Source organism: Hyperolius riggenbachi, chromosome 2 (genome assembly GCF_040937935.1).
Source record: "Hyperolius riggenbachi isolate aHypRig1 chromosome 2, aHypRig1.pri, whole genome shotgun sequence".
NCBI lineage: Eukaryota > Metazoa > Chordata > Amphibia > Anura > Hyperoliidae > Hyperolius > Hyperolius riggenbachi.
The window spans coordinates 77,255,605-77,269,004 of record NC_090647.1 but is presented as its reverse complement, the minus strand read 5'-3'; the positions used below and the strand labels follow the sequence as shown (position 1 = coordinate 77,269,004).

The window sequence follows — 13,400 nt, the reverse complement described above, 5'->3', positions numbered from 1 at the left end:
CTTCTGCACATAGTGAGTTGTCTTTCCAGTCATCTCCTTGTAGATAATGGCAGCATGTTCAGCAGTGGTGTCAGGTTAAGGTTCACATGAGCACGGTACAGCGGATGTGCTATCAGCATGGAAACTTTGTTCAGTTTGTCAGACAGGCCATATATAGCATGTACGATAAATCAGGGCTGTGGAGTCGGTACAAAAATCCACCGACTCCGATTCCTCAGTTTAGGATTACACCAACTCCTCTAATTTGCATATTACAATCTTATTGATTAAAAGTATGTAACATGAAATTCGTCTCTTAACTGCTAACGCTTAGGAATTTTAAAAGACAACTGAAGTGAGAAGGATATTAAGACTGCCATATTTATTCCCTTTAGTCAAAGACTAAAACTAGTCCTCGGTAAGAGTACTTGTAAAAGGTACAGACCGGAACAAAGAACATCTATCAGGCCCTAGGCAATGTAACTGTGGGTACATGTAAGTGTGATGTGCAGGTACTCTGCAGGGGAATGAGGAGATTCTTCCTCTATTACACATTCTTCATGCACAATCTGAACCAGGTTTATGGGCAATAGACAACACCACTGTGTTCAATGTGCACAACATTCTCAGTGGATTTCTTGCAGCTCTGTGGAGAGTGCATATGTACAGTATAGTACTACTGTGTAACAAAGTAAACCTGAGGTAGATGAAATTAAAGTTTTATACATACCTGGGGATTCCTCCAGCCCCTTCAGGTTAATCAGACCCTCGCTGTCATCCTCCGCCACCTGGATCTTCTGCTATGAGTCCAGTTACTTGAGCCAGTCAGGCGTAGTGCGCATGCACACACTCCGCCGCCAGGAGCATACTACACCTGCGTAGCACGATTACAAAGGTGCAGAACGCTCCTGGCTGTGAAAGCGGCGTGCAGCCAGACTGCGCTGACTGGCTGAATTACCAGGACTCATAGCAGAAGATCCAGGTGGTGGAGATGGACAGCGAGGGACTGATTAGCCTGAAGGGGATGGAAGAAGCCCCAGGTATGCATAAAACTTTTCTTTTCATCCTTCTCAGGTACCATTTAATTCGTAGTCACCAAACCAAATTTTAACATATCAAATTATTTGATTTCATGAGCAAAAGAGTGCATATATTTGCATAAACCCACATCAACACAGGATTATTTCCATCTCATTGACCATCTCTATTAGTGACACAGCTACACATCAGGCTTTATTCTTACAGCATAGAGGTTATTTAGTGTATATATAAGAGATTCCTGTGTACACATCATATATACAGTCACAATCAGATGTGTATATCTGACTTTAAAAATACAGGGACTGCTTTATTGAAGCAGCACAAGTCATTAGTTTTGATTGGTTTATTTCATTTTTGTGGACTAAGCACAGCTATTACTGTATGTATAAATTATTTATGATGACTATTATCTTAGAAATAGAACATTTTATAATGTTTTCTATTTTAATTACAGTTTAAATTAATTAGGAGTAGGTGTATTTTTTCCCGACTCAGACTCCAGACACCCAAAATTACTCCGACTCCACAGCCCTGCGATAAATTAAACTTTTACCACACAGCCTTGCGGGCCACTCATCAGAACAGGAGTAATGGATGGTTCACAACTGACATATCTGGATGAGCTCTTAAAATCCTTACATGTGTATTTTCCTGCTGCCTTCCAATAAGCAGACTAGTGTCGGTGTGACCCTAGTGGCCGTGCAACAGCGGATACAGGTGCCAGGTACACACTTAAAGACTGTCGCCCCCAGTGGGATCTGGACTGTCTTAAGTGCCAGTTTTAGGGCTGAGATTTGTACTGACATTCTGTTGCTATATAGTAGGGCCAGCAGCATGGAGCAGTTGAAGCGAGTAGGTAAAGAATGACTATCCTTTCAGCGAAGAAAAGCAGTAGGCGTGCACCTTCCATCTCATAAATTTACTGGCAAAAGTGACTATCCAAAAACATGTACAGACATCCAAAACATTGCAGTGTTCAAATCGGCATGGCGTGGGTGCGATGCCAGGCATAGCTTACGTGTCCATAGCAGGCAGGGTGTGCAGTCTGGAGGTGGGTGTAAGGCACTAGGTGGAGGAGTGATGGCCATTTCACGTCTGACTCTGGCACGCTAGCAATCGAACAGGTGAATAACTCACCTGTTCAACCAGAAACTGGCATTACTCTTAAATCTTACCCACCCCCGTTGGCAAAACCACCCTGGCAGCCCCTGTGGCCCATCCAGAGAGATATCAGTGCTGAGCTGGGAGTGGGCCATAGCAACACAGGTAGCTGTGGCCACAGACCTCCGGACTTATTCAGGAAGGCTTTTGGCAAAAAAAAAAACCAAAACACCACAATGTTTTTGGCAACGGGCAGGGCTTAAAAGAACTGACCTTTTCCCAGCAAACGGGTGAGTTATCTGCCTATTTGATCATATGGTCAGAAATACAGTATTAAAGGGAACTAGAGACATTGGGGGAAAGCTTTTATATATACCTGGGGCTTCCTCCAGACCCATACGCACGGATCGCTCCCACACCGCCGTCCTCCGCTGCCTGGATCCGCCGATGCCGGGTCCTGTCATTACCGCCAGTCGGCAGACACGGCCAATTGTCCGCATCACAGGGAGCTCCCTCCATATAAGTACGCGTGAGGCTGCATAATGCGCAGCCGCATGCGTACGGGTATGGAGGGAGCCCCTGTGATGCGGACAATTGGCCGCGTCCGCCGGAAGTGACGGGACCCGGTACTGGCGTTAGAGGAATTGGAAGATGGCGGCGTGGGAGCGATCCAGGCTTATGGGGCTGGAAGAAGCCCCAGGTATGTATAAAAAGCTTTTTCTATTTTTAATGAACGTTCCTCTCTGGTTCCCTTTAACTATAAGCTATATGTATCCAAGAAAAAAAGCCAATAGTGCGGCACTCTGTCTTAAACACATCCACATGAGAAAGTAAATGAAAGCAAACTCTCACCACTGTTGCTGTATTCTCCTGAATGAAGGAAGATATCAAATCTGTGGCAGCAAAGAAAAAGCATGTGCACCTTCCGCCCGTTGCAATCAGTGTTTATTGGCAGTGAATCATCCCCATTACAAAGAATACCTTATATCTTGGTCATTGTGTGGTGTAGGTTAATATGGCAGCCGTGATGGCAGAGGTGGGTGGTGGGTAGTAACGAGAGACAAGTGACGGGGGTTTCGTGTCAGTGACACTTGGTCATGCTGCGTTCCACCTGAGTTGGAACTCAGCATGACCAAGTGTCAGTTTGACATGAAACGCCCGTCACTTGTCCTTCATTACTACCCACCTCCTCCATCACAGCTGCCATATTGACCTACACCACACAATGACTAAGATGTAAGGTATTTGTAATAGGGATGATCCACTGCCAATTAACGCTGATTGTGGACAGAAGGTGCACGTGCTTTTTCTTTGCTGCCACAGATTTAACTATAAGCTATAACTGACTGTAGTTCATTTCCTGGATGATTTTCTGCTTCCAATGCTTTCAGTAACAGGCACTCACTACATGAACTGCATATGCTTGCTTCCGATATGATTCAAACACTACTGAAGCCAGATAGAGCAGCAGGACTGCCAGACAAACAATATTGTTTAACCACTTCAGGATTCTGCGTACGCTTAAGTACGCCCCTGAATCCTGAAGTGGATTGCATGGAAACGGCCGTTCCATGTCAGTTCACGGAGGGTGTCTCCGTGAACACCCTGCGAGCCGCCGATCGCGGCTCGCAGGGTAAATGTAAACTTACAGGGAAGATCTTCCCCGGTGTTTACATGTATACGGTGCTGCTGCGCAGCAGCGCCGTAGAGGAGATCGGCGATCCCCGGCCTCTGATTGGCCGGGGATCGCCGGCATCTAATAGGCTAAAGCCTATCCCATCAGGCGCAGGACGGAAATCCGTCCTGCGCCGCTCACAGGGGGAGGGAGGGAAGGGGATGGAGGCCAGGAAGCGCTGCGGAGGGGGGCTTTGAAGAGCCCAGCGCAAGCAGCCGGCGGCGAACAGACCCCCCCCAGCAGGACATCCCCCTAGTGGGGAAAAAGGGGGGGGGGGGGGGGGGGGGGAGTCTGATCGCCCTGGCTGCTAGCTGATCGGTGCTGCGGGCTGGAGAGCCCACGCAGCACTGATCAGCAAAATACCCCCCTGGCACAGAAGTGGTTAAGGCCCAGGTTCCTCTAGCACTGGGTTCAGGAACCTTTTTGGCTGAGAGCCATAATCGCCACATTTTTAAAATGTAATTCCGTGAGAGGCATATGATAGGTTTCAAACTGGGACAGCCATGGTGATGTGTATACAGTTGATCTGCTGAGCAGCGGAAGTGCCAGACACGTCTACAGTTTCTCTTGGGTTTCAGGACATCAGCAATTTGCCTGAGAGCCAGACAGGAGAATTACCAACAGCTTGTAAAATTAGCTAGCCGACTTAGGGGTTGATTTGTTTTGTAGGATGAGATTACTGCACTTTGGCCCAATAGGCTGCCTGACAAGTGACAGGCAGCGTATTGGGCCAGTCAAAGTGTGGGGATCTCATCCTACAAAGTCACTGGACCTGACAGGGTCCAGAGTGGAACAAATGGAGCAGCTGTTCGTTTTGGGGTAGCGCAAGTACCGTAAGTTAGTAGTGCATGCTACATCAGTAGCGTGCCTACTTTGAAAATTTTACTTGCGCTGCCACACTAAGCTGCTCTGCTTGAGCAGTGTAGATTAGTGAATCAACCCCATACTGATTTATCTGTGAGCCAGATGTAGCCATCAAAAGAGCCACATCTGGCTCCCGAGCCACGGGTTCATTTCCTACCCCTAATCTAGCAGCAGTTCTGCAGCACTTGCTAGTAATCACATTGAAGAAATGCAGGGCAGATTCTATCCCTTTCATGGTCACTCTGGGAATTGCACACAAAATCATGGTGCTCCACAATTTTTAGAAATCACAAGCGGTTTCAGTTTTCTAAAAATTACTCGTAGTGGGCCCTGGGCCTAACTGAACATAAATATGGCAGCCTGCATATTACTCATTAGGGGGTCACTTTAAATGCCTCTTTTACTGTATATGGGAGACACACATCGGGCAGTTTAGCCTCCTGTCAGCCAGTAACGAGCACTTTGCACCTGAAATTTACTACAGCTGAATGGCAGCATCTAACACACTGCAGTTACCTGGCAGCAAGAAACTGCATCAGGTCCTGTCTGATGTAACTAACGGATGCCTCGCTGCCAGGGCCAGCACAGGATTAACCACCTTAACCTCCCTGGCGTCCAATTAAAGATCGCCAGGGGGCAGTGCAGCGCTATTTTTTTGATAATTTTTTTTTTCCAATCATGTAGCTAGCCTAGCGCTAGCTACATGATACCCCCTCCCTTCCGCATCCCTCCCACCCCTCCAATTGCCGCCGGCGCTGTTAGCCATAAGGAAATCCCGTTCTTGAACTGGATTGCCTTTAGGGCTTCCCCCGTCGCCATGGCGACGATCGTGATGATGTCATCGGGAGTTCCAACCCACCCCTCAGCGCTGCCTGGCACTTATTGGCCAGGCTGCGCAGGGGTCTAGGGAGGCCCTTACGCGGCGGGTAGCGGCGGCGAGCGTATACAACACGCAGCAAGCAAAGTGGGGCCTGAGCGGCGTCCTCCGGCGGTAATGGATGCAATAATGCGTCCATACCGCTAAGGAGGTTAAGGACTGCAGTGTTAACCCCCCCCCCCCCCCCTAAAAAACAGGCCATTTTTGGGTAATTAGGCCACTGCAGCGTTAAGGACTCGCTGCAGGGCCGCACAACTCGGCACATGTGATTTAATCCCCCCTCCTCTTTTTTGCCCACCGACAGAACTCTCGTGCATTTATACATCACCTGTCCAGTGTCAACCTCCACACAGTTTCCGTCCATCTCCGGATTCTGCGTACACGCTAGCTGCGCAGAACGTCTGACGTCAGCTGCTATGACATAGCGCCGCCGACGTGTATGCGGAACCCGGAGATGGACTGAAACCGCGTGGAGGCTGACACCGGACAGGTAATGTATAAATGCACGCACTACAGATAGTTATACATTGTGGCGGGAGTTTTGTTGCCTCGTTGCTCGTTTGCAATTCGGCTGCTGTACCACCACGCACCGGACCAACCAACCTCAGCCCGGCATTTTCCAACATGCACGATCGACTGTGCGGACAATTTCTGTCCCGAAATTGGTCGCTTTGTTGGTCGGGCATGCACTTGGCAGCACCAATTTTCATCCAATTCGATTTTAAATGGGTTGGTCGCTTAGTGTATGGCCCCCTGAACAGGCTTGTGGAGTTAGTACAAAAATCACCCAACTCATTTTATGTAACCACCTATTCCAGGTATTTAAAATCATCCAACTCCTTAGTTTATGTAACCACTAATTCCAGGTATTTAAAATGGCTATAACACCACAACTCTGCTTACTAAGATACTAGTTTATACTGGGTAACAAATAATTTTCTATGACAAAAAGGCACGTGGTTTATTATAGATCATTCAATTTAAATACATATTCATTAAAAAATAAAAATGCCTATGTACAGCTCATATATACAATACATACAGAGTGCAATCTAGTTTTACAACATGTACACATTCAGTGCAAACACAAATAATGACGTGACATACGTGGACAGCGGCCTCCTTCACATACTTAGTGATCACATTTTAGTGTCCATTATAACATTGCCATCTTTGTCTTTAACCCGCACTCTGCCAGAGGCATACTTGGTCTCCTGCTGGCCATTGGTGTACACAGTCTTCACTGTCCCATCCGGGTATTCCCGCCTCTTATACTGAGGCGTGTGCAGCTCTCGCTGGCCATTGTCAAACTGGATTAATTTGGTCCCATCACTGTCAGAAGAACAATATCATGGCATATTATTAGAATGTATTATATTCAGAATAGAGCAGCCCCACTATATATGGAGGTAACAGGAATTATACATGCTGAAGTAAAGACTTTTACCACAAGCTGTCCAGTTACAATTACATGCACTGCACTTAAGAGCATGTGAGTGAACCCAGATTCTGCAACGGGTCTCCAGTGTGAACCCCTCTGGTATGCTAGCTAGATAACTACTTACACATAAAAAGGATTGTACATTTTGGTTTTAAATGGTTAAAATACTACAGTATTTGCATAGATTGTGTTACAACCTTTAAACAGGTGGTGCTGTTTGGCCATTTCCTTTTCGATAGTTTAAAGTGTAACTGTCAGGCATAAAATAAAAAAATCAATTCTTTATTTTTCTGGTAAACATGTAATAAGGATGCTAACCAGGCAATCCAAAAGTTAAAATCTCCATTACTTTTCTTGTTTATAAATGATCATTTCCCAGTTTATCCGACTCTTATTTGGTAAGTTGCCGCACAAAGGAAGTTGCAGTGCATGCTGGGTTGTCTCTTTTTGCTTCTTTATTTCCCCTTTGACTTCGAGAACCTGAGGCGGGGTTCTTACAATGCAATCCCCATACAGAGGCTGGGTCTGCCTATAGAGCCCAGCCTCTGTTGCTATTTAGCTTCCCCCAAAGCTCCCCCTACGCGCTGTGAGACCCCATAAATTACAGCCTCGCCGTGCGGGCTTTGTTTACCTCCTCTGTCAGTCTCCGCTCTCCCCCGCCTCCTGAATCGCTCCGGGCCCCGCCCGCGTCCCTTCCCTCCAATCAGTGGCGAGGGAAGGGACGTGGGCGAGGACCAGAGCGATTCAGGAGGCGGGGGAAAGCGGAGACTGACAAGAGGTAAACAAAGCCCACACAGCAAGGCTGTGATTTATGGGGTCTCACAGCGCGCAAGGGGGAGGGGGGAGCTTTGGAGGAAGCTAAATAGCAACAGAGGCTGGGCTCTATAGGCAGACCCAGCCTCTGTATGGGGATTGCATTGTAAGAACCCCGCCTCGGGTTCTCTGTAAGTAATGTACAGAAGCAAAACAAGACAACCCAGCATGCCCTGCAACTTCCTTTTTGCGGCAACATACAAAATAAGAGTCAGGTAAACTGGAGAATGATTATTTATAAACAAGAAAAGTAAGAGATTTTAACTTTTGGATTGCTTAGTTAGCAGCATCCTTATTACTTATTTACCAGATAAAAATAAATAATTGATTTTATGCCCCACAGTTACACTTTAACCACTTAAGGACCGTGGGCTTTACCCCCCTTAAGGACCAGGCACTTTTTTTCCATTCAGACCACTGCAGCTTTCACGGTTTATTGCTCGCTCATACAACCTACCACCTAAATGAATTTTGGCTCCTTTTCTTGTCACTAATAAAGCTTTCTTTTGGTGCTATTTGATTGCTGCTGCGATTTTTACTTTTTATTATATTCATCAAAAAAGACAGGAATTTTGGCAAAAAATAATTTTTTTAACTTTCTGTGCTGACATTTTTCAAATAAAGTAAAATTTCTGTATACATGCAGCGTGAAAAATGTGGACAAACATGTTTTTGATTAAAAAACAAAAAACATTCAGTGTATATTTATTGGTTTGGGTAAAAGTTATAGCGTTTACAAACTATGGTGCAAAAAGTGAATTTTCCCATTTTCCAGCATCTATGACTTTTCTGACCACCTGTCATGTTTCATGAGGGGCTAGAATTCCAGGATAGTATAAATACCCCCCAAATGACCCCATTTTGGAAAGAAGACATCCCAAAGTATTCACTGAGAGGCATAGTGAGTTCATAGAAGATTTTATTTTTTGTCACAAGTTAGCGGAAAATGACACTTTGTGAAAAAAACCAATAAAGATCAATTTCCGCTAACTTGTGACAAAAAAAATCTTCTATGAACTCACCGTACTACTAACGGAATACCTTAGGGCGCTTCCGTATGGCCGGCGGGATGTTGCGGCGGGTGAGCAGAGCCAGGCGGTTGCGGAGGATCGCGTCACGGATGTCAATACAGCGGTCCTTGCGGAGTCCACTTCCCGGCCGCCAATTGTCAATACGGCGGTCGGAAAGTGGTTAAAGGAGTTATGAAGCTAATTGCTCAAAATGAGCTTTACTCACCTGAGGCTTTCTCCAGCACCTTGCTGCCGACTGTCCCATGCCCTCCACTCCCTGCCGCTGTCCCGGTTCTCTGTCTTCAGGCCGACCGCGAGGTCTGCCTCAGTGCGGCTGCGCAAAGCGCCACTGTCAATCATGGCCACGTGGGCAGCGGCGAACTGCACAAGCGCAGAACTACTGCGTCCACGTGGCCATGATTGACAGCGGCTCTTTGCACAGCCGCAGTAAGGCCAACCCCGCGGTCGGCCTGAAGACAGAGAACAGAGACCGGACAGCGGTGCGTTCGGCGTGGGATAGTCGGCAGCAAAGGGCTGGAGAAGCCCCAGGTGAGTAAAGCTCATTTTGAGCAATTAGCCTGAAATCTCCTTTAATTCTCCACACTTCACTAAAGAATTAACTTGTGATCATAACCCCACCAACTATGATCATAGCTAAAAAAAATCCACCAAGCGGAACAATAAATTCTTTAATGTGGTTGTTTAGTATCGATGAGCCCATGAGCTTGCATACAATACAATCTGAATAATCTAATCAAAAATATAATTGTTCACTAAAAATTGTACAATCAATGGGCACCTTTAACCACTTCCCGACCGCCGTATGTACAATTGGCGGCCGGGAAGTGCACCCCGCAAGGACCGCCGTATTGACAATTGGCGGCGGTCCTTGTAGGGGCATGGGCGGAGCGATCGCGTCATCAGTGACGCGATCCTCCGCCTGGCGCCGCTCACCCGCCGCAACATCCCGCCGGCCATACGGAAGCGCCGGCGGGATGTTAACCCCGCGATCGCCGCATACAAAGTGTATAATACACTTTGTAATGTTTACAAAGTGTATTATACAGGCTGCCTCCTGCCCTGGTGGTCCCAGTGTCCGAGGGACCACCAGGGCAGGCTGCAGCCACCCTAGTCTGCACCAAGCACACTGATTTCCCCCCCCCCCCCTGCCCCAGATCGCCCACAGCACCCATCAGACCCCCCCCTGCCCACCCCCCAGACCCCTGTTTGCACCCAATCACCCCCCTAATCACCCATCAATCACTCCCTGTCACTATCTGTCAACGCTATTTTTTTTTTTATCCCCCACCCTGCTCCCTGCCCCCTCCTGATCACCCCCCACCCCTCAGATTCTCCCCAGACCCCCCCCCCCCAGACCACCCCCCCTGTTTACTGTATGCATCTATCCCCCTGATCACCTGTCAATCACCCATCAATCACCCGTCAATCACCCCCTGTCACTGCCACCCATCAGCCAGCCCCTAACCTGCCCCTTGCGGGCAATCTGATCACCCCCCCACACCAATAGATCGCCCGCAGATCCGACATCAGATCACCTCCCAAATCCATTGTTTACATCTATTCTCTCCTCTAAACACACACTAATTACCCATCAATCACCCATCAATCACCCCCTATCACCACCTGTCACTTTTACCTATCAGATCAGACCCTAATCTGCCCCTTGCGGGCACCCAATCACCCGCCCACACGCTCAGATTGCCCTCTGACCCCCCCTTATCAATTCACCAGTGCATTAATTACATCTGTTCTTCCCTGTAATAACCCACTGATCACCTGTCAATCACCTGCCAATCACCTATCACCCATCAATCACCCCCTGTCACTGCCACCCATCAATCAGCCCCTAACCTGCCCCTTGCGGGCAATCTGATCACCCACCCACACCATTAGATCGCCCGCAAACCCGCCGTCAGATTACCTCCCAAATGTATTGTTTACATCTGTTATCTTCTCTAAACACCCACTAATTACCCATCAATCACCCATCAATCACCCCCTATCACCACCTGTCACTGTTACCTATCAGATCAGACCCTAATCTGCCCCTTGCGGGCACCCAATCACCCGCCCACACGCTCAGATTGCCCTCAGACCCCCCCCCCTTATCAATTCGCCAGTGCATTAATTACATCTGTCCTTCCCTGTAATAACCCACTGACCACCTGTCAATCACCTGCCAATCACCTATCACCCATCAATCACCCCGTCACTGCCACCCAACAATCAGCCCCTAACCTGCCCCTTGCGGGCAATCTGATCACCCACCCACACCAATAGATCGCCCGCAGATCCGACATCAGATCACCACCAAAGCGCAGCGTTTACATCTATTCTCTCCTCTAAACACCCACTAATTACCCATCAATCACCCCCTATCACCACCTGTCACTGTTACCCATCAGATCAGACCCTAATCTGCCCCTTGCGGGCACCCAATCGCCCGCCTACACGCTCAGATTGCCCTCAGACCCCCCCTTATCAATTCGCCAGTGCAATATTTACATCTGTTCTCCCCTGTAATAACCCACTGATTACCTGTCAATCACCTATCAATCACCCATCAATCACCCCCTGTCACTGCCACCCATCAATCACCCCCTGTCACTTCCACCCATCAATCACCCGCTGTCACTGCCACCCATCAATCAGCCCCTAACCTGCCCCTTGCGGGCAAACTGATCACCCACCCACACCAATAGATCGCCCGCAGATCCGACATCAGATCACCACCCAAGCGCAGTGTTTCCATCTATTCTCTACCCTAAACACCCACTAATTACCCATCAATCACCCCCTGTCACTGCTACCTATCAGATTAGACCCCTATCTGCCCCTAGGGCACTCAATCACCCGCCCACACCCTCAGAATGCCCTCAGACCCCAGCCCTGATCACCTCGCCAGTGCATTGCTTGCATCTATTCCCCCCCTCTAATCACACCTTGAGACACCCATCAATCACCTCCTGTCACCCCCTAGCACACCTACCCATCAGATCAGGCCCCAATTTGCCCCGTGTGGGCTCCTGATCACTCGGCCAATCCCTCAGATCCCCCTCAGACCCCCTTCCAATCACCTCCCCAGTGCATTGATTGCATCTATTTTCCCCTCTAACCACCCCCTGAGACACCCATCAATCACCTCCTGTCACCCCCCTAGCACTCCTATCCATCAGATCAGGCCCAATACAACCTGTCATCTAAAAGGCCACCCTGCTTATGACCGGTTCCACAAAATTCGCCCCCTCATAGACCACCTGTCATCAAAATTTGCAGATGCTTATACCCCTAAACAGTCATTTTGAGACATTTGGTTTCCAGACTACTCACGGTTTTGGGCCTGTAAAATGCCAGAGCGGTATAGGAACCCCACAAGTGACCCCATTTTAGAAAAAAAGACACCCCAAGGTATTCTGTTAGGTGTATGACGAGTTCATAGAAGATTTTATTTTTTGTCAAAAGTTAGCGGAAATTAATTTTTATTGGTTTTTTTTCACAAAGTGTCATTTTTCACTAACTTGTGACAAAAAATAAAATCTTCTATGAACTCGCCATACACCTAACGGAATACCTTGGGGTGTCTTCTTTCTAAAATGGGGTCACTTGTGGGGTTCCTATACTGCCCTGGCATTTTAGGGGCCCTAAACCGCGAGGAGTAGTCTAGAAAACAAATGCTTCAAAATGACCTGTGAATAGGACGTTGGGCCCCTTAGCGCACCTAGGCTGCAAAAAATTGTCACACATGTGGTACCGCTGTACTCAGGAAAAGTAGTATAATGTGTTTTGGGGTGTATTTTTACACATACCCATGCTGGATGGGAGAAATTTCTATGTAAATGGACAATTGTGTGTAAAAAAATCAAACAATTGTCATTTACAGAGATATTTCTCCCACTTAGCATGGGTATGTGTAAAAATACACCCCAAAACGCATTATACTACTTCTCCTGAGTACGGCGGTACCACATGTGTGACACTTTTTTACACCCTAAGTACGCTAAGGGGCCCAAAGTCCAATGAGTACCTTTAGGATTTCACAGGTCATTTTGCGACATTTGGTTTCAAGACTACTCCTCACGGTTTAGGGCCCCTAAAATGCCACGGCAGTATAGGAACCCCACAAATGACCCCATTCTAGAAAGAAGACACCCAAAGGTATTCCGTACGGAGTATGGTGAGTTCATAGAAGATTTTATTTTTTGTCACAAGTTAGCGGAAAATGACACTTTGTGAAAAAAAACTATTAAAATCAATTTCCGCTAACTTTTGACAAAAAAATAAAATCTTCTATGAACTCACTATACTCCTAACGGAATACCTTGGGGTGTCTTCTTTCTAAAATGGGGTCATTTGTGGGGTTCCTATACTGCCCTGGCATTTTAGGGGCCCTAAACCGTGAGGAGTAGTCTTGAAACGAAAATGACCTGTGAAATCCTAAAGGTACTCATTGCACTTTGGGCCCCTTAGTGCAGTTAGGGTGCAAAAAAGTGCCACACATGTGGTATCGCCGTACTCGGGAGAAGTAGTATAATGTGTTTTGGGGTGTATTTTTACACATACCCATGCTGGGTGGGAGAA

The 13,400-nt window shown here is 47.5% G+C and overlaps 1 protein-coding gene across 1 annotated transcript in view; it reads right to left on the bottom strand.

Annotated features, from left to right (window-relative positions):
- Positions 1-6,494: 6,494 nt before the first annotated feature.
- CENPJ (centromere protein J) overlaps positions 6,495-13,400 on the bottom strand; it is a 69,066-nt gene continuing 62,160 nt past the window's right edge. The window contains exon 17 of the mRNA XM_068266941.1: positions 6,495-6,869. Within this exon, the coding sequence (XP_068123042.1) occupies positions 6,677-6,869 (193 nt within the window). The 3' untranslated portion in view covers positions 6,495-6,676. The remainder of the gene's footprint in view (positions 6,870-13,400) is intronic.